Raw genomic sequence first — 22,374 nt, forward strand, 5'->3', positions numbered from 1 at the left:
CTGCTGCTGGCTGCTGTCACGGGTGGAGGCGCGGCTCCCTGAGCTGAACGTGCAGGAAGCAAACGAAAACGCTCCCGGTTCTCCCGTCTCAGTACTGGGGCTTGTGCCCAGGGTCCCACACACGCCGCACAAAGACCCCCACTGGGCTCCCTCCCGCTCCCGTTCCTTTTTGGTCTCTCTGTACCTGGAGAGTGAGCTAAGGGCCTTCTCGCTGAGCCAACCCCTGCCTCTTTTTACATTTCTAAGTTTTGACACAAGGTCTCTCTAAATCGCTGAATTCCCCAAGCTGGGCTCGAATTTGTGATTCTCCTGTCTCAGCCTCCCAGAGTGCGGGGATTACAGGCGCCTGTGTGGCTTCATTATTTCCCCTAAAGCCACCTTTTGGTGGTCTTCGATTGAAATTACGTTATATAACATTGAGGGGGAGATATTCACATAATTCAGTTTGTGTGGATTTTCCTGTTTATGATGCAGGGGCGTGATACTGTCTCATGGGGGAAAGGAGCACTTTAAATATTATAAGAGGAAGAGGTATGGTGCCTTTCACCTCTTTAAATTCTTGGATTTTGTTGGTTTAAAATTTTTTCTTGAGTTTTAATTTTTTATTTGTACATGTTTGCGGTACATAATGGTTAGATTCTTTGTGAGGACTTGTACATGTGCATAACGAATCTTAATTCTTGGCTCATCTTCATCTCCTCTTCCTCCTCCTCCCTCCCATCTCTTGGTCCCTTTCGGATTTGAAAAAGTTCTGTCTCCCTATTTTCTCTGATCTTTTATTTTGCTGTTTTATTTATATTTCAAATTTCTCATGTAAGAGACACCACGATATTTAAGCCTGTGTGTCTGATTTATTTCACATTATGGTTTCAGGGTGCATCTGTTTTCCTTCTTTATGGCAGAGTAGTACTCCATAGTGTATAAATACCACATTTTCTTTCTTCATTCATCTGTTGATGGACATGTTGACTCCTTCGAATATTTAGCAGTTATGAATTTGTACCGTTGCACACATGGGGTACATGTGATGCTTTTTAACTCTCTCCAAAAAAATATCTAGAAGAAGACTAGCCAGGTTGAATGTAATTTCTAGTTTTAGTTCTTTCAGAAACCTCCATACTGATCCCCTTACTTGTTATACTAGTTTACATTCCCACCAACAATGAGGAAGCATCCCCCCACCGCGAGTCACGCCAGCATTTGTTTTTATTTGATTTCTTGATGATAGCTGTTCTTTCTGGAGTAAGATGGAATCTTAGTGTTTTAATTCGCATTTCTTAAATGGTCAGTGATGAACATTTTTTCATGTCTTTATTGGCTATTTGTGCTTTTTTTTTTTTTTGGTCTTTTTGAGACAGGGTCTTGCTATGCAGTTCAGGCTGGCCTTGAGCTCACTTTGTAGCCCAGGCTGGCCTCACATTTAAAACGATCCTCCTGCCTCAGCCTCCTGAGTGTGTGCACCACCAAACCTGGCTCAGGCTGTTTGTACTTCTGAGAATGTATTCATTTCACTTCGTTTGCTGATTGGGTCTTTTATTAGAGGGGTCTAATTTTCTTTTGAATCTTTTACTTCTAGGTAGGAGTCCTCTCTCTTGAGAATAGCTGGCAGATTTTTTTCCCATTCTGTACACTGTCTCCTTACCCTGTTGGTTGTTTCCTTCGCTTTGGAAAAACTGTTTAATTAACTGTTTAATTAACTGTTGAATTGATAAGAGCCCATTTGCTGTTCTTAGTATTGTTTCTTGTGCCCTTGAGGTTCTTTTTTCCGAAAGTCCTTGCCTGTATCTATTTTGTCTTCCAGCACACTCTTTCTGTTTTAACATTTAGATCTTTGATCTGTTTTGATTTTAATTTACTACCTGGTGATAGACAAGGGTCTAGATTCCATGTCCTGCCTGTGAGTTTTGTTGTTTTGCTCATGGATTTGGGAGTTGAGGTGATGCTGTCTGGGAACCTATAAAACTGCCTGAGAGAAGATTGTTGCTTTACAGCTGAGACATTGGGAAGCTCCTTTACCTTCCGGGATTACAACCAGGTACTTAGATGGAAAGAGATTATTTTGCTTCTGATTACAAATACTGCATGCAGAGAATTCAAACATGTAAAAAATACCTAAGATAGAAATAAGTGATTTTAAGATACTCAGTAGTGAAAGAAGGCGTCCAGTGTAACATTCTCAACTACATCTGGGAGATTTGGACAGTGGGATAAAAGTACTGTTTAACTCTTCAGTTTCTACTTTTCTACCCAGTAAATCTTTTTAGAGAATTGTTTAAAACGGGACAACTTTTAATTTTTTTACTTGCGTTTTTTTCTGGATTAGAGATAGAGCTTTCTCACTTTCACACTATCATTAGATCTAAATATCCTCCAACACAAAAATGTGTTAGGCTCCTTTTTGTCCCTTCAGAACAAGAGTGGCTCCCTGTTTGTTAGTGTGAACTTTAAGAATAGTGAAGTAGTTTATAACCTCAGCACTCTGGAAGGCTGAAGCAGGAGGGTCATAAGTTTACCCAGCCTGGGCACCTTAAGACAGGCATGGTGCTGCACACTGTAATCCTGGCTATTTAGGAGGCTGAGGCAGGATTGCAGGTTCATGGCCAGCTTAGGCAATTTAGCAAGACTTCATTTCAGAAAGAAGGAAGGAAGAAAAGCAGGAAAGAAAAGTTAAAAGAAAGAAACGGTAAACTGAGGGGTTGCATTTTTCAGATGGGTTGGTTAACAACTCCAAGTGAGTCTTTGAACTTAGTCACTTACTACATATGCCTGTTAGTTGACATTACTAACCCCATTTTCACTGTGTGTTGTAAGTTCTTTTGATAATAATGCTTCAGTGTTAGTAGCTCAAAGAAAGTTCTTACTTTCCTGGAACTTTTAAATCTTATTTATATACAGCTCTTTCTTCCTTTTTTTTTTTTTTTTTTTAAATCATTCTGCTTTTATGTCCTTTTTTTTTAATACAGTGGAATACTACTCAGCTATAAAGAAGGATAAACTTGAACCATTTCTAGGTAAATGGATGCATCTTGAGACTACACTCATACATTCAGGACCAGAATGTATGCTAGATACTGTGAAATAGGAAGACAGTACTCACATGGGAAGGGGAACTGGGGAGGGGGAGGGGGTAAAGGAAGGAAGGGAAAAGAAAAAAATGAGAAAAGAAGAAAATGAAAACAAAGGTTTTGTAAATTAAGCTGGGGAAGAGGGGTTGAAGGGAGGATGGGGGAATAGGAAAAAAAGAATAACTAAGATATATCATATATAGGTACAAATTCCCTATGATGATCATTGTGTATAATAAAATGAACCAAGAAAATTACTTAAAAATGCTTGAACTTTCTTTTTTACATAAAATACTCCCTCTTGTCCCCATTGAAGTGTATATCTATGAAGCTTATACATATGTAGTTTATATAAACAGCTGGACTTGTTCTTCCTCTAAACCAAAGCAATATCTGTAGTATTTGTTGTATTATGTATGGACTTCAAGCAAATGAAAGCTTTTCACAGTTTAGCATTTATTTTTGACAGTTGCTGCCCCAGGATGATTTAAGAGAAATGTATATGATAGGATTTTGTCCTAATTTATAGATTCATAGGATGTGTTTTAAAGAAATAACCTTAGAATAGTGAAGCCTAGATAAGTAGGAAATATGGACAGCCTTTGCATTTAAACTAATTAAAAACGGACCGGAGATATAGCTCAGGCATAAGGGCCTCCCTGGCAAGCGCAAGGTCCTGAGTTTGCTTCCCGGCACCCTCCCGCCAAAAAACCAAATGAGAGAGAATAAATTAATTAAAAACAAGTGTAAATTCCTATGCACTCAGTGTCTTGCCCATTTTAATATAGCCAGGGCTCCATAATAATGCTCAGAGTCAGCTGCGAGTGACGGATGTCCATCAGGCTCAGTAAAGGATAATAGCTCAGATCTCTATCACGGCTACTCCAAAAACAGGTTATTTTAGTTTGAAGTGCATGGTAGACATAGTCAAATGTCTTGTTAGGTCAATTTTAAAAATGGTTTTGTTAGCCTGAGTGGCTGGGCCACAAGAGACGCTCGATAATGTGTTGGGTGGTGGGTGGGGAGGAGTCTGGGATTAAAGCCTTGTCAGATTTTTGGAGCAGGTTACACTGGACAGGTGTCCATTGGCCCTGAGTGCTGGCTCCATCCCAGGTTTTCTGAATAAAGTGTGTGAAAAAATATTTTCACGATGGTTGCTAGCCTTCTAGTAGTTTGACAGTAGAGTAACACTTAAGACTATAAAGCAGTGATATATCCGCATCTTACTGCCTGGTGTGAAATCTTTGGCATTTCTCAACATTTATTGACAGAGTTGGGCAGTGCCCGTCAACAAATGAATCATTTTCATGCCCTTCTTCCTGCAGATCTGCTATTTTCTGTCTTTCAATCTCCATCTCCACATTTCCTCCTCCTTTCACCATAGCAACCACTGTTCAGTTTAATCTGTCATTCAGGGCTCTTTCACCCTGCCATTCCACAAATAAGCGAGATCATGCAATATTCTTTCCAAGTCTGGTTTATCTCACCTAGCATAATGTCCTGCAAGTCCATATATATTATGGCAAATTTCATGGGTGTATGTGTGTGTGTGTGTGTGTGTGAGAGGGAGAGAGAGAGAGAGAGAGAGAGAGGGAGAGAGATTTTCCTTATACATTTATGGACAGATATTTAAAGGTCTAATATACAACATGAAGACTATGGTTAATGATTGTATATTGTATTTAAGATTTTTGTCAAGCCTGGCGTGATGGTGCATGCCTGTAATACCAGCATTCGGGAGGCTGAGGCAGGAGGATTTTTGCAAGTTTGAGACCAGCCTGGGCTACAAAATGAGCTCAAGGCCAGCCTGAACTGCATAGCGAGACCCTGTCTCAAAAAGACAAAAAATAAAAAAATAAAATAAAATAAAATAAAATAAAATTTTTGCTAAATGAGTAGGTGATAGCTGCTCTTGCTGTGGTGGTAGAGAAATAAAAGGTGGGTATCTCTGTGAGATGATGGATATGTTAATTTGTCCCACTAGTATCTTTTTTATTTTATTGTGTATCTTGTAATGTGTTGTTGACCTTAAATATACAAAACAATATTTATTTAAAAAATTTTTATGGTTACAAAAGTCAAGAAAATTAAATATATCCAAAATTCTTTGCCAAATAATGCATACTTTCAGCACATTCATTTATGGATTTATCTTTCCTTCCCTCTATTGAAGTGTTGTTGAAGAACAAAATTGTGTATACTCAAGGTATTCAATATGATGTTTTGATATACTTATACTTTGGGAGATGACTCCTTAATAAAGGTAATTAACATATCTGCCGTAGTTACTCTTTTGTGCATGTGTGTGGCAAAGATACCTAAAATCTGTTTTTTTTTTTAGCAAATTTCAGACGAGATTGGGCGCGTTCAGAGTGGTATGACCGTGGACTTTTTTTTAGCAAATTTCAAGTACATGTCATCTGATCTTGTATAGTCATCATACTGTACATTAAGTCTCCAGAACTTATTTATCTCATAACATCTCACGTTTTCTCCTTCTAATCCTTGGTAGTCGCCTTTCTGCTCTGTGTTTCTGTAATTTTGGTTTTTTTTTTTTTTTTTAGATTATATATATAAGTGAAATCATGCAGTACTGTCTATGTCTAGCTTATATCACTTAGCATAATGTCCTCCAGATTCTTCCAGGTTATCACAAACAGCAACATTTTCTTTCTTTTTTTTTAAGGTAAAATAATATTGCATTATGTGGTATGTGGATCATATATTCTTTACCCCTTGATAGATACTTTGCATCCATAGCTTAGTGATGGTGTGTGATGGTGGAATGAACTTGGGGGTACAGATGTGTCTTTGAGCTAGTGACTTTATTTCCTGTGGAAATATACCCAGAAGTCAGACTGCAGGATCCTTTGATAGGTTCCTTTTGTTTTGTTTTAGGAAACACCATAGTGTTTCCCATAGTAGCCGTACCAAGCAATATTCCTACCTGCAGTGTAAAAGGCAGGATTCCTTTTCTCTGCACCCTCACCAACTCTTTGCTATTTTTGTTTGTTGACTTTTTGATAATAACCACAGGTGTGACAGGTGTGAGGTGATGTTTCATTGTAGTTTTGATTAGAATTTACATGCTGATTACTGATACTGAATGCCTTTGTATGTCTTCCATGTTTTTTTTTTTGAGTTGTATGAGTTTCTTAATATATTTTGCATATTGTATCAGTCAGTATTTTACTAGAGAAATAGATATAACAGAAGATATAGATATGCATAGGAAATTACAAGATCGGTTTACAATGGTCACCCACAGAGTTGGATGCAGAAGCGTGCAGAGCGTGTCTGCACACCGGAGACCAAAGGGTTCAGCCCGAGGTCTGGAATTCACTGCAGTGTGCCATGCCAGTCCGTATGAAGAGGCTAATGGGTCTGCGATGGAATGCTGAAGAATCTATACCAGAAGGCTGAAAAATCTGTGCTCAGAGGCTGAAGGATAATGTAGCTGAAGAGTCTGCACTGGACGCCAGGAGACAATGACCAAGCTGAAGGTGAAGACTGGAGCTCTTCTGAAGAAATAGAGGCACATCTGTCCTTCCTTATCCCCCTTTTATACTGTCTAGGTCCTCTGCATCCAAGGGTGTAAATGAGCTGCCCTGAGGCAGGTGGCAGGTCTTCTACACCCCAGGGTGTGGAATTGCTGAGCCAGTATAGTTAAACTTCGAAACTTCTCCTGTTGACACAATCAGTCAACCTTATGGACGTTAATCCTTTATCCAGTAGATGGCTTGTAAATATTTTCTCTCGTGTGTAGGTTGTCTTTTCATTTTATTTTATTTTATTTTGCTGTGCATAAACATTTTAATTTGATGTAGTCCCACTTGTACAGGTTTGCTTTTGTTGCCTGTGCTTTTAGTGTCATATGCAAAAGGTCATTTCTAAGACCAACGAGAGTGAGCTTTTTCCCTGTTTTCTTCTAGGAGTTTTATGGCTCAGTATTAGGTTTAAGCTTCTAATCTATTGCAAGTTGATTTGTGTGTATGGTATAAAATACAAGTCCAACATTATATATAGATAGGGTGTGTATATATATAGTTCACTTGTGCATATTCATTTTTTTCCAACACCATGTTGAAGAGACTCTTCTTTCCCCATGGTGTGTTCTGGATGCCTTTATCAAAAATTATATATCCCTGTTTATTTCTGTGTTCTTTATGCTGTTCCATTGGTCTGTGTCTCTATTGAATTTTATTTTATTTTTTTAAAGGTCTAATTATTCAAACAGTTTTTGTGTCTCTGTTTTAATACTGGTACCATATTGTTTTATTATTATAGCTTTGTAATATAATTTGAAACTAGAAAGTATACTGATTCCAGGTCTATGCTTTGTGCTCAAGATTACAATAGCTATTTGTGGATCTTTTATGCTTCCATACGAGCCTTAGAGTTTTTCCTATAAGGTGCCAAATGTCGCTGGAATTCATAGGGATTATATTGAATCTGTAGATTGCTTTATATACTGTGGCATTTTCATAATATTCTTAAATTCATGCACATGGGATAGCTTTCATTTATTTGTGTCTTCAGTTTCTTTCATCAGAGTCATATAATTTTCATTTAACTGATCTTTCACCTTCTTGGTTGTATGTCTTCCAAAGTATTTCCTTGTTTTTGGTGCTCTTGTAAATGGAAATTTTTTTTTTATTTCTATTTTAGATATTTGTTGTTATTTTATAGAAGTGCAATTGATTTTTGTATGTTGATTTTTGTATCCTGCAACTTTATTAGTTTTAACAGGTTTTTTTTGGTGGAATCTTTAATGTTTTCTATGTACTGAATAAGATTGCATCATCTGTAAACAGACAACTTTACTTCTTCCTTTTCAATTTGGGTGCCATTTGTTTGTCTCACCTAATTGACACTTTGAATACTTTAAAAGGGCATTTCATAGAAGATGAACACAAAAAGTGTAGGCTTACAGTATTTTGAGTGACAAAATAATCTGTCATAGGGCTAGAATTTGTTGATATGGACACAGGTCTTCCATTGCTCTTTTTTTGGTTTTTTTTTTCTTTTTGGTATCAGGAATTGAACTCAGGACCCCGTGCTTGCCAGGCAGGCACTTGTGCTGCTGAGCTGCGTCCCGAGCCCTTCATTGCTCATTAAAGACCATCTCTCACTGGAGAGTAGTGAACAAGTGGTCCAGGGTAATTTTCTTTTCTCTTTTTGCATTTGTCCATTTCACTCAGTCAATGGGAAGCTAATTGTTTCCATCTACTGCTAAGTTTTCACTGTCTATTGCTTTAGTCCATTGGGGCAGTGGATGTCAAAGTTGTAGAAAAATTTAACTGCAAGGTTGGCTTTTTTCTTACTCACTAAGCCCGTGTTGTGGGTTGCTTTGGAGAGTGGCAAGGTTCCTGTCACTGGAAGCATGGAAGGAGAGGTAGAGTGGCCATAATGATTAGCATTTACTGAGCTTTTACTCTGTATTGTTTATGCCGGTATCAAATCCATGTGATGGGAATTACTCTTCTTTTGTAGTAAGATATGAAGCTGAGGCCTAGAGACACTAAATACCGTGGATAAGATAAAAAAAAATAAACAAAACCCAAACAGACCAACAAAATAATATGTTGCAGGAATGGGATTAAGACTGTCTGACTCCAGAGCCTGTGTGTGAACCATCGGTCTGCATTTGGTCTTCCTTAAGAGTTGTCTACTGCTGGGGGTTGCTGTGTTCCTGGGGATGTTACAGCAGGCCTCGGGAGGCTTTCTAGCTCTTAGGAGGCTAAGACTTGAAATTGGGGTGATGCCACATGTCAGGCATTCCCTGGTCCTTACATTCATATCTCTCAACTGGGGCCTTTTTTTATCTCCACGTATTAGTTTGACCTCCTCCTTCCCAAGGTTGATGACTGCCTGAAGTATAGAGCAGTGAACTTCAATTTCTAGCATCCCGTAGAGGGGTAGGAAATGCATTTTTAAAAAATTCAGATTCCTAGGGTAGGGCCAGAAGATTGCGCAGTAGTTACTTGAGCAGCCCTCACACACTCTGAAGCACAGCCTCAAGCTACCCTTGTTCCAGCCTGGAACCTGTCTTCTGGTCTTTGTTTGGGGAATAGAATTTTGCTTTGTTTCCGAGGTTCTGTCCTAGTTCTCTTAACTTGTATCTGAGCCTTTTGCTGTGACTCTATTTTGTTGTGTGCTCTGTTCTTCAGTTTCTAGAACTATCCTGGCGTCATACCTGCCAGACTTGCAGGGGTCAGGTCCTGCTGCCTCTTGGCCAGTTCACCTCAGCTGTTAGATGGCCTGCATTTCCAAGGGTCTTCTCGTTTTTGGTTTTGTTTTGTGGTCTCTTTCCATCTAATGAGACCCCTACACTCTTTATTTTTCTGTCTTAGCTGCCCTCTACCCGTGGTTCACACCTGGGGAAAGGGGCAGAGGATTTAAAAGCCACTGTTGGTCCTGCCTTCTTTCCCTCTCAAGTCTCTTGGCTACTTGCCACCCTGCTCTTGAGGGATCCTGTATCCTTTCTGGTTTGGGGCTGCTTCCAGCCAGCTTCCTTTGTCTTTAGGACATAGATAGGGAGAGTGTTGAGTGCAAAGCGTGTTCATCTTTGCTGCCTGCTTTTCTTGCTGTGTGGGGATGTTCCTGCCACGCGCCCTGTGTGCTCTGGGACACAGCACTGTCAGAGGTGACAGGGTGGTACACAGATTATAATTAGTGTGGCACTGGTCTGTAGTGAGGAGTGACAGTGCGCAGCATTCATTCCTTTACTTTCCTGTTCCATCAGTGATTACTGAGCAGCTCCTGTGCACGTTTCAGAAGCACAGTGCTGAGTCCTGAGAGCACAAGGATGAGCAAATACGATTGGCCTCATTTTTTCACACTGGTGGGCAGGAGTGCAGCAGGTAAATTCGGCACAGGGAGGTAGTGCTTACACCACAGCGTGAGCCGAGTGTGCTGGGAACACGCAGGAGAGAGGCAGCCACCCTCGGAGTGGGGAGGAGCTCCTGAGACAGCTCAGCTGTGACGTGCAGTAGTCTTGAAGATATATTTTTACTTGGACAGTGAATTCCTTAGGAGGGGAACTCAAGTTTTTCTTGTTTGTTTCCTTTTCTAACTCAGTATCTCTGCTTTCCTTGCGTCCTGTTGGCCTTGGTGATCTTTATCTGTTTTTCTTTGTACGGTGGACCCTCAGGTTACGACTGGCCACACATAAGAACAACTTGGGTTCCCACCAGACTTTTAGTTTTAACTTACGTCCAGTCTTGAGTTACGACCTGAATGCTGGCCACTTGTGCTTCCAGATGGTCTTAGATGCAGGTTTAACCATTAAGGAGCTCTGGAAGGACATTACCACATCCTTTCCTGTGAGGGGCTCATTGAGAAACCCTGGGCCAGCATGTCTCTAAGGACACTGAGCTGCTTGTACACAGGAGAGAGACTTTGTGGAGAGGAGCCTGAGCCTTCTGCTGGCAACCTGATTTACAAGTTGTGTGGCCCTTGGGAATGGATTGAGTTCCTAAGTCAGAGGTCCACTGTGTAATAATTGTGTCAAAGAGGAGAGAGATTTTGCTCTTCAAAATTGTTTGTCCTTAGACATGTGAAAAATCAAATCGTCTCGGTTAATAGTTTTGTTGCGTCCAAAGTTAGGATTCACTGGGGTGGAGAGGGTGCTCAGTGGCAGAATACTGGTCAGAATGTGTGAGGCAATGCGGTTCCCAGTACTACCCCCACACCCGCCACACACCGAGACTCTAAGATTACTGTGTATTTAGAAGTATTATTAGTTTTATTAGGCAATTCTTATGGATGTCAATATGAAGATTTCTCGAAGAACTGAAATTAGAAATTCCATATGATCCAGCTGTCCCCCACTAGGGCTTAAGACATCATACTACAGTGATACATGCGTACTCATGTTTAGAGTAGCACTATTCATAATAGCTAAATCCTGCAAGCAGCCTGTGTACCCATGAATAGACAGTTGGCTAAAGAAAATGTGACATTTATATGTAATGGAGTACTACTCAGCGATAAAGGCTAGCAAATTTGAGATGTGTGGGAAAATAGAAATACCTGGAAAATACAATATTGAGTGAAATAAACCAGACACATAAACTTAAATACCATTTGGTATCTCTCATTTGAGTGAGGCAGCATACAGAGAGAATAATAAAGAATGGATAGAGGGGACAAGGGGACAGATCTCTTGCAATAGGAAAGCCGCCCAAGGGAACAAGGAGGGGAAGGGAAAATAAGTAGAATAAAGATGTGCCATGTACAGGGACCTAATAACCTCTATGAATGTAAACATGATATGCCGTAACATGAGCTAAGATTAATAATATTAACAATTTCTGGGATAAGAGAATTAGAGGAGGAAGAGGAAGAAAGGAAGGGGAAGGGGCTTTAAAAACAAGCTGTATTGTGTACATGTAGCACTCGCCAAGATGCTTATATAACTGCATGGACTGCAAACAGTACTAACATTTTTACAAAGTTAAATACAAAAAGTTTTAGTAGGAAACAAGGACATTTGTATAGGAATAGAAAACTATTACATATCAAAATATATAAATCAGATTTCTAAAAATGGAGTTAGTCCAAAGCAAGTAAGACAAAATTGTTAAAAAGCCTTAGCTCTTTTTTTTTTCTTTCCTTTTTTTGGATTGGGAATCAAACTTAGGACTTTGTGCTTGGCGAGCTGAGCTATATCCCCGGCCACAAGCCTTAGCTCTTGAATATGGCTGTTATCATCCAAAATATTCTAACCTCAGAGGTGAAAAATTTCCAGTATTGTTTTGCAATGTTTCCCAATTTAAAGATAATGTATTTTACATATTTCAAGGGGGAAGCATCTTAATTTAGTTGTTCATTTGCTTGAAGTAGATTTTTAAATTTCAAGTAGATTTTTAAATTTTGGTTTTATAGGCCATAAAAGTCTCCTTGAAGTGTACTCTGATAGTTTATAGCACAGATATTCAGACAGAGTACTCTGAAGGATCTGCTTTCGGAAGCATGCTGCTTTGTTTTTTTTTTTGTTTTCAATTTGTAGGATTTTGGGGAATCAGGTATTTGTTACTTAAAGCAGTGTTTCATTACATTTAATAGGTGTTTAACCTAAAATAAACAGGTAATAATTTTAGTTTCACAACTGATAACATCAATTATAAAGTAACTTCCTATTGTACCCTAGCATAGGTACATTTAATAGTTGGATCTGGCAAATGGGTACAGCCATTAGTGTAAAGCACTTGAAAGATTAGGATTCGTTTTGTGGTTAGTTTGTTATCTCACTGTTGCTAATGATAAATAACTTTCAGGACCATCCTAAACCTGTAAGAAAATGTTATGGCCCGATATTTGGGGGTTATTATGTCTTTGTAATGAATTATTGTTTCTTTTATAAATTCAGTATTTCTTCTACTTAGGCATGCACCAAGCTTGTCTCCCACTTACACATTTTTTAGAAAATAATAAGGACAGCCTGAAAAAAACAGGTATAAGAATACAGGTTAGGAAAACCAGGGATGGCAGCGTAGCTGGGCTTCAGGAAAAATGAGAAGTGGGAGCTGGAAACCTCGAGGAAATCTAAGTAGCATCTGCTCTCTGTCTCCTGTCTCAGCTTCTTTGCTTATTGTTTAAAATCTTTCCTCTCTCTGCCAGCTGGCTCCTGTGCTTGTCAGCTCACATGATGGAATACGAGTTTCCTAGTTTACTGGTCCAACCACAGGGAGATAGTGCTCTCCCTCTTAGTGGCACTGCCTGTCTTTGGTCAGGTCAGTGGGCCCTGGAAGGAAGGGTTATCGGATGCGTGCGTGCGTGCGTGCGTGTGTGCGTGCGTGCATGTGTTTTATGACTCAGCACACCCTGTGAAATTATCTGCTGCCCGGGAGCAGGAGTGCACACTTGTAATCCCAGCTACTTGGGAGGCTAATGCTGGAGGAGTGCAGGTCCAAGGCTGGCCTGGGCAACTTAAGGAGACCCTATCTCTAAAGAGAAAGAAAGAAAGGAAAAGTATGTACTGAATTCTAGGGATATAGTAAAAGAGCAATAGTATTATCAGGTTATTGTCAAGCCCCATTTTAGGACATTATAATGGGGAGGGAGGATTAATGGTCCAACAGTGGCTTGTTTATAAAAATCACATTTGGAAAAAGCACCTAGGACATTTTAATGTAACATTTCCCTTTCTTTGCAACAGGTTACTGGTTACTTGGATGATTGTACCTGTGACGTTGAAACCATCGATAGATTTAATAACTACAAACTTTTCCCAAGACTACAAAAACTTCTTGAAAGTGACTACTTTAGATATTATAAGGTATTTTAAATTTTGTATATGAATTCTTCAAATGAGTAATGGCATTTTCTTAAGGATTACTAAGCTTCAAAATTGCAGTTATGATTTAAAATTGATAGAGGCTTTATTAGGAAGATTCACTTCCTGAGAGTGAACCTTGTGTTTCTGGAAGGCGGCTGTGCTCACCACTGCCCCGGCGACCATTTGTTTCTGAAACCGCACATTGGGTACATTTAATTTCATTAATGGTGTCGTTCTCTACCGTTAAAATCTAGCTGGCTGATGAAATTAGAACAGAAACTATTATACTGTAATCAAAATAGTGAGTTCATAATTTTCTCAAATATCAGAGTGGATCAAATTAATTGAAATAATTAAAATTTTTAAGCATGGTTATTCTGGCCTGTATTATTTTGACAAATCACTTGTGGTATGTTATCTTGAGATAACTACTGGAAAACGTGACCATTGGGAGATTTATTTGTGTTCTGAGTTTATACTTCCTAACTGGACTCTATCTGGTAGCTATTCCTTGCCTCAGAAAATGCAAATTGAGCAGTGATGATATGGGTGACTTTGGCTACGAGTTACCTAGTCCGGGGTCTGTTTTGTGGCAGTCTGTGTCTTTCTAGCAAAATCCACCTATTTTTCTCTACTGGCTACACAGTTATACAGCACAGTCAGTGAAACCTGGCAGCAGGAAGAAGTAGGGTAATTACAACATGTAACATAACCAGGTTATAGCATCATAATTCAACAGCTATCAGTTATAATCTTGGGCTAACCAGGCCTGAGGAAGCATGTTACATTATCCCAGCACTCAAGAGGCTGAGACAGGAGGATTGATAATTTGACACCATTTTGAGCTAGATAGTGAGTTCAGAGCTAACTTGGACTACATAGTGAAACCTTGTCTCAAAAACCAAAAAAAAAAAAAAAACAAACCAAAAAGACCCACCAAAAAATGTTTATTACTTTTATAACTTTTTTCTGCTTTTTATAGGTAAACCTGAAGAGGCCGTGTCCTTTCTGGAATGATACCAGCCAGTGTGGAATAAGGGACTGTGCTGTCAAACCTTGTCAATCTGTAAGAACTGTGAACAAATTTAAGAACTAGTACATCCTTTTGGAACCTGTTACTACTTTTTTTTTTTTTTTTAGTAGTACAGGGGGTTGAACTCAGGGCCTTTGCATTGTGCTGTATCCCCAGCCTTGTAAATTAATTATGTATGCAATTGCGTCTTTTTAATTACAAAAACTTTTATTAGTGCACATTGGTTATATAGATTAATGGGTTTCATTTTGGCAGATTGGTACAGGTGCATACATATATTAATCACCTCCTTCTGTCCAGGCTCACATTTTTTGGGGAGGGGTTCAGTATGTATAGTGTATTTTGATGATATTCATGCCTGCATTACCTAATCTCATACCTTTTCCTCTCCCCAATCTTCCTTTCTTACCTAATAATAGCCTCCCTTCTACTTTCTCTCGTCTTTTGTAGATTCTTCTTATTTGGGAGAACATGCAATATTTGCCTTTTGGAGCCAGGCTTATTTTACTCAACATGATAGTTGCCAAATCCATCCATTTTTCTGCACATGACAATTTTATTTTTAATGGAGCACATTTTCTTTATTCATTCATCTATTGATGGAGACCCAGGCTGGTTCCATATCTTAGGCATGATATATTGTACTGCAACAAATCTGAGTATGTGGTAACCCTATAGTATGTTGACTTTAATTCCTTTGGATGTACTTGCGTCAAATGGTAGTTCTGTTTTTAGTTTTTTGAGGAACTTCCGTATTGATTTCCATACTGGCTGCAGTAATTTACATTCTCAACAAGAGTGTCCCTTTTCTCTACATCCTTACCAGCATATATTGTTTTTTGTATTCTTGATGATGGCCATTCTGACTGGGAGACGACAGAATTTCCCTTATTTTTTATTTTGAGACAAGGTCTTGGAAAGTTGTCCAGTTTGGGTTCAAACTTGTGATCCTCCTGTCTTAGCCTCCCCAGTGCTGAGATGACAGATATGTCTACCATGGCCAGTTCATTACAACTTCTTAAAGTGAGCCAATATACCCAAATAATAATTCAATCCTTAGTTTAAATATGTTACTCCTAGAGCCGGGTGTGGTGGTACACGCCTGTAATCCCAGCACTCAGGCAGCTGAGGCAGGAGGATCGTTGCGAGCTGGAGTTCAGCCTGGGCTACAAAGTGAGCTCAGGCCAGCCTGAACTGCATTGCAAGACCCTGCCTCAAAAAGACATAAAAAAAAAGAAAATTAAATATGTTATTCAATGTTTACATATTATAAAAAAACTAAACTTACAACTATAAATCTATTTTGAATTATACTGCCTTCATAATAATAGAATTATTTTATGGTTAATGTAACCCTTGATTTATTAAAGAGATTAATAGTTCTTTTGCCTTGATAATTTGTTTTTCTTCTTATAATTTATGATAATGAAGTTATGTGTATATAAGTGAATCCCTCTCATTAGTTGCCTTGGATTTTCTGGGGTAGGAGTTGGGAGTGGATAAAATGCCTGACTTGACTTAGGAATTTTTAGTACTAAAGTACTAGAATTTATATTTAATTTTCTATGAGAACCGTTTTTTAATGCTTTCAAATGAGGCATTTTTTTCCCCTTAAAAGTATCTAGGGCTGGGGCTGGATCTTAGCAGTTTGAGTGCGTGTCTAGCGTACCTGAGGCCCAGCTATAACTTGTAGCAGTAAAAACAAACAAACAAAGCATAATTTTGTATTTTACATGGCTTTTTTTGTGGCCTATATGTGTATCATAAAATTGACCATTGTAACTATTTTAAGTGTTCAGTTCAGTGGCATCAGGTACATGCATATTGTATGGTTACCACCACCCACCTCCAAAATGCTTTCATACTTTCAAACTGAAACTACGCCACTCAGACACTAATTCCCCAATTCTCCCTCCGCCAAGGCCTTGGTAAGCACCATTCTTTCTCTGTGTATTGATTACACTAGGAACTTCCTGCAGTGGGAACCATACAATACTTGTCCTTTTGCATGTGGTTTTATTTCTTGATGCATGGAATGGCATGAATCAGAATTTTATTCTATTTTAGTAAATACAGGCTGAAGTATAGTACTTCCTCTGTTTTTACCAAGTTTTGTTACCCATTCATCTGTTGCGGGACTTTCATGTTACTTCTACTTTTTGACTATTGTGAATCGTGCAACTATGAACATGGGTCTGCAAATTCTGTCCAGGTTCCTGTTTTCGGTTTTTTGAGGGGTTGAGGCTAGGTTCTTGAGCATGTTGAACACGTGTTTTCCTCACCAAGCTATATCCCAATCCTCTCAGTATCTTTTTTTTTTTTTTTTTTTCTTTTTTTGTCTTTTTGAGACAAGGTCTTGCTATGCAGTTCAGGCTGGTCTTGAGCTCACTTTGTAGCCAGGTGGTCTCGAACTTGCAGCAGTTCTCCTGCCTCAGCCTCCTGCATGCTGAGATTACAGGCATGCACCACCATGCCTGGCACATCTCACAATCTTTATGTGTATAACTAGAAGTGGAATTGCTAGGTCATATGGTAATACTATGCCGTTTTGCATTTGTATCATCAGTACATGAGAGTTCCACTTTCTTTACATATTTTATAACTGTTATTTTCTGTTTTTTGGATCATGGCCATCTTAACACATGTGAAGTAGTATTGTGGTTTTCAGCACTTCATTTTTACACATGTAAATACTGCTATCTAGCATGTAGAAGTTGAGTCCAATGTAAAATATTATTTGAATGTTTTATACGAACAAGAAGCATATTTTTAGTTATATTGATCTTCATAGATGCAACTCTGAAAATTTAAGCATTAAATAATGAAACACCTTATATTTCTATATTGGTTTGCTTCGCAACTCTGAAAATTTAAGCATTAAATAATGAAACACCTTATATTTCTATATTGGTTTGCTTCGCAACTCTGAAAATTTAAGCATTAAATAATGAAACACCTTATATTTCTATATTGGTTTGCTTCCTAGTTCTGTAGCAGAATACTTGAGATAATCAACTTGTAGGGAGGAAAGGTTTATCTTGGCTCGTGGTTTTGGTGGCTCCAGGCTGTGACTGATGGCTCTTGCTGCCTTGGCCCTGTGGTGAGGTGGCGCATCTGGGGGGAGCATGTGGCAGAGTAGAATCTCTCACGTTGTGGGCAGGAAGCCAAAAAGAGGAAGCAGAAAGGTCTGGGGTTACACTGCCCTCCAAGGACATGCCCCCATTCAATTAAAGACCTCCTTCCAGCCCTGCCTGTTGAAGGTGCTATCACCTCCAAGTAGTGCCTCCCTGGGCGCTACTTCTAACACATGAGCCTTCAGGACATTCAAGATCCAAACCATAGCAGTTATGATTATTAAAGCCTGAGCATATCGTTAAAGCGATAGTATCAATTTCAGTGATTCATTTCTTAGGTTCTTGCACTTATAGTTTAATAATAGGAAAATTTAGTTGGGGAAATTTAAATTTACCAATATCATTTATATGACCTATTAAAATTGTGAAACTGAGATGGGATCTTGTTAGCTTCTACAGAACTGGGGCTGAGTGCTTTTCCTGCCAGTACTCATTTTGTTTTTCTTTCTTTCTTTTTTTTTTTTGGTTTTTCTCCGGTGCCGGGAACCGAACTCACGACCTTGCGCTTGCCAGGCAGGCACTTTGCCGCTGAGCTAAATCCCCAGCCCCCCTTTTTTTTTTCTTAAGCTGATATCATAATGGGGAGAAGGCTTTTTGCATTTTTTGATAAGATAGTTAGAAGATGTTTTTCTACCCGACAGTGTTCTTAGTTTATAAATGTATAAAGTTGGCACTGAAGTTTTAGGAGGATAACTGGCAGTATTGTGGGAAGTGAGAGTGGAAGATGAGATGGAGAAGAGATCGGTGAAGTAACAGCAGTTAGCATTTGAATGTAATTTGGTTCAACGGTGAATAGAACCTGACGTTGTGACGTTGTGACGTTCTAGAACCTGAATGTACAGGCTTAGCTCTGGTCTTGACTTGTGCTTTGGTGGAGAAGAGAAGCTCTAACTGATCATTCCGAGATGTGATAGCCCACTGCCCGCTTTCAGAGTGTGCTAAGGGGTGCACACTGAGCAAAGAGGAGGGAGGCTGGAGGCCCCACTCCAGTGAGAGTGAGGGAATGGCCATTATTATTCCTCCTGGGGTAAGCCTGGGCTCAGTTCTGATACTTCTGAATGGGGGGGGGCGGTATCAGAACCAAAGAATGATTAAAGATCATTTCAGGTACTTTGGAATTCTTTTTTTTTTGTGTTTGTGTGTGTGTGCCAGGAATCAAACTCATGACTTTGCAGCTGCTAGTCAGGTGCTGTGCCACTGAGCTATATCCCTGGCCCTGGAATTTTTTTTCTTTTTCTTTTTTTTTTTTTTGGTCTTTTTGTGACAGGGTCTCGCTTTGCAGTTCAGGCTGGCTTTGAGCTTGCTTTGTAGCCCAGGCTGGTCTCGAACTCACGACGACAATCCTCCTGTCTCAGCCTCCAGAGTGCTGGGATTGCAGGTGTGTGCCACCACGCCCGGCAAATTTTTTTGGCACCAGGAATCAAACTCAGGACTTTGAGCTTGCAAGGCAGGTGCTGTGCCACTAAGCTATATCCCCAGCCCCCTTGGAATTTTTGCAATCGATCAGTTTTTATACTTAGCATTTGTATTGTGTGTTACTGCTATCTTGATATGTCACTGATTTTTCTTCAGTGTGCATCGAAAAGAAACGACAGTACTTCATGACCACAGAGCATTATCACAGCTAGAACAGTGAACAGTTCCCTCAGTCTAATACCCGCAGTTCACTCTGCTCAGATGGTCTGTTGCTGCTTTGATAGTTCCTTATTGGCTGAACAAGAAGGAAAAAGACCAGTTCCCTTTTGGTCAATACTTTGATTTCTTTTTTTAGTTCGTATTATGCCCTGTAACCTAGCAGGAGGTAGAAAAACAATGAAATTTGAAATTGTCTTCCTTATATTTGATATTTTGAAAACCATGTCCTTTGATGTGCACTCTGATTCCAGGGGAGATTTGAGTGAGGTCGACAGTTTGCCCTTCAAGGCTGGAATCTTTTCTAAAAGGCCATTTGTTCCCTTTGTATAATTCATCAAAATAGGATGCTTTCGCCTTCTTTCATTATTCGTTGCCTAATGTGGATTAGCAATATCAGTGTCACTCTGGGAATAAAAAATGAACACTCTGGTGGTTAAGTCTTTTTGGGGATATATTTGGCAAATGCATCAACAAAATTAAAAAGGCACAGACCCTTTGACCTACTATTTCACTAGGAATTTGACTTAGTAAGGTAATTGGACACATGTTTAAAGATGACTATAGAGCAGTACTATTATAAACATGTCAGTTCTGCTGAAATTAATCTGTACATTTGGCATTATATGAAAAATGTCCAGCCATTGAGAAAGAACATACACAATAAAGTAGTGATCTGTGCAGGTCCTTTTGGGAATCTCCCCAGCTTTGGAATGGAGCTCTGCAGTTGAGTTCTGATACATCCCTATCTACTCAGCATCCTGCTAAGGATGGGCGGATACCAGTAGTTTCTGTAGTTACTAAGTGACCCGCACAACCACAAATCAGTTCCAGTTTCCTCTGGAAAGAACTAGAGCTCCTTTAAAGATGGTTGATTGCAACCAGGCGTGGTGGTGCACGCCTGTAATCCCAGCACTCAGGAGTTCGAGGCCAGCCTGAAATGCATAGTGGGACCCTGTCTCAAAAAGACCGAAAAAAAAAAAAAAAAAGATTGATTGTAAGAGGGAAGCAGGGAAGCAAGAAATATATGAGATGAACCTGGAATATTGTGTCATCACAGAAAATGAAAGAAAATCCTGCTAAGGACTCCTGAAGTAATATCAAAGGACACAGTGCTAAGAGTTAAGTTAGCACTTACTGAGTCCCCTAGTGGCCAGATATGGGACAATTTGAACATCAAAAGGAACACAATAGCTAAGTAACTTATTTTTACCTTTCCATGCTGTAATAGATGATCAGCAAATAGTTTGATTTTGAATTTTTATTTTTTACTAACTTATGATACTTCATTAATTTATTAGGCTTTCTTTGTGACATTGGGGATGGAACCTCAAGCTTTGTGCATGCTAGGCAAACAGTACTACTGAACTACAACCCCAACCCTGTTTTTGAAGTTTTACTTATTTCTAAAAAAGTCATTTAAAATTATTTATTCTTAGCTTGAAAAAATCTTCAAACTTCAATAATTTTTTTCATGAACTTTAAAATATTTTTTCAGAAGATGAAATAAATTTCAACTAAAAAAGTATATTTTTTTTCCAGGATGAAGTTCCTGATGGAATTAAATCTGCAAGCTACAAGGTATGTGTACTTACTGATGTACCCTATATCGTAAGGAAAAGCTTAAGAAAAAACATTTCCCCTGCCACATATTACTCTATTTCTCTGCTTTCCTTTATGGTAACACCCCTTGAAAGTTACTTGTTTTCAGTGGCTCTAATTCTTTTGTTTTTTGTTTAACCTTCTGTTATAGAAAGTATCAAAAATAAAAGTAGAGAAAAAACACCAAAAATATGTACTCCTTATCCAGCAGTTACTATATGGTCAAAATTGCTTTATCTGTATCTCCTATTTCATTTTTCCAACTATTTTAAAGTGAATTTCAAATAAATCAGTTTAAAATTTTTTACCCAAACCACATACATCTCTAAAACAAAAAGATACTTAAGAAAAAGAACATGCCTGTGGTCAGGGATTGTGTTTCTCTGGCTCTTGCCATAAATACCTTAATAGTTGTTTTTTTTTTTAAATAGGATTCAGATAGGTTTCATACATTGAATTTGGTTTATGTGTCTCTTAGTCTCCCTTATAAAACAAACTTAATTTGGTAACAGTTTTAGATTTATATAAAAATCATGAAGACTATGGAGTTCTCAGGTAGCTTATCCCCTGACTCTTCTGTAACTCACATCTGACAGGAAGATGGTACCTGTTAATACTAGGCCTTTCCTAATACAATGGAGTTGAAAAACCAGGATTAGCCATTTTAAGAGCCTTAGGCAATTAAGATTTATTTTGTATGGTGAACATTTTCCTGTTCTATCAGAACAAACCTGCGTGGCTTTTGGAGACGAGAATATTGAACCATGAAGTCATGTCTGGAACATCTAAAGCCAAGCCTTAGTGCTGGTGATGTTACGGGTGGTGCAGGGTTTAGAAAGCAGGGCATTGCCAGTGCTCACAGGTCAGAGAAAAGCAGGGTAATGGACTCTGTGACTTCTTCATACTTCAAATATTTCCTTCACGGACATTGTACTAACGAGTTTTCAGAACTATATTCTGTATTTTGTGAGCGTAATACTAAGTCGTGTTTAACCAGGACAAGAGGCAAGGCCTCAGCTTATTTTTCAGCTTCAAGAGGAATGTAAGAATTTTTAAAATTTTTGAAGCCATAGTGGTAACTTCTAAATTCTATATTCTTCTAAATTCTTTTTTAAAGCTTTAAGAGTATAATAAGAGGTACTGAATTTACTTTCCTTTTCATTTTAGTATTCTGAAGAAGCCAATAATCTCATTGAAGAATGTGAACAAGCTGAACGACTTGGCGCAGTGGATGAATCACTGAGGTGTGGTTTTTTTTCTTTTTTTCTTTTTGTCTTTGAGACAGGGTCTCACTATGCAGTTCAGGCTGGCCTTGAACTCACTTTGTAGACCAGGCTGGTCTTGAACTCACTGCGACCCTCCACCTCAGCTTCCTGAGTGCTGTGATTACACGTGTGCGCCACCACACCTCGCTAGTATTTTTTTAGCGGTACTTTGCTTCTTTTGTGTCACATATTAACCTGAAAAAAGAATAACACTATTTATTTTCTTTGTTTTAAGTGAAGAAACGCAGAAGGCTGTGCTTCAGTGGACCAAGCATGATGATTCTTCAGACAACTTCTGTGAAGCTGATGGTATACCATTTTTTATAGTGTTCATTAGGTTTAAATTATACTTAAAAAAATT

General features: G+C 38.8%; 1 protein-coding gene across 1 annotated transcript in view; it reads left to right on the forward strand.

Annotated features, from left to right (window-relative positions):
- The first annotated feature begins 6,538 nt into the window (after positions 1–6,538).
- Positions 6,539–22,374, forward strand: part of Ero1a (endoplasmic reticulum oxidoreductase alpha) — a 37,492-nt gene continuing 21,656 nt past the window's right edge. Inside the window, exons 1-6 of the mRNA XM_005376780.2 lie at positions 6,539–6,568; positions 13,228–13,347; positions 14,330–14,413; positions 20,689–20,727; positions 21,916–21,992; positions 22,249–22,322. Coding sequence (XP_005376837.1) covers positions 6,554–6,568; positions 13,228–13,347; positions 14,330–14,413; positions 20,689–20,727; positions 21,916–21,992; positions 22,249–22,322 — 409 coding nt within the window. The 5' untranslated portion in view covers positions 6,539–6,553. The remainder of the gene's footprint in view (positions 6,569–13,227; positions 13,348–14,329; positions 14,414–20,688; positions 20,728–21,915; positions 21,993–22,248; positions 22,323–22,374) is intronic.

Source organism: Chinchilla lanigera, unplaced genomic scaffold (assembly GCF_000276665.1).
Source record: "Chinchilla lanigera isolate Chin_1 unplaced genomic scaffold, ChiLan1.0 scaffold00008, whole genome shotgun sequence".
Classification (NCBI taxonomy): Eukaryota; Metazoa; Chordata; class Mammalia; order Rodentia; family Chinchillidae; genus Chinchilla; species Chinchilla lanigera.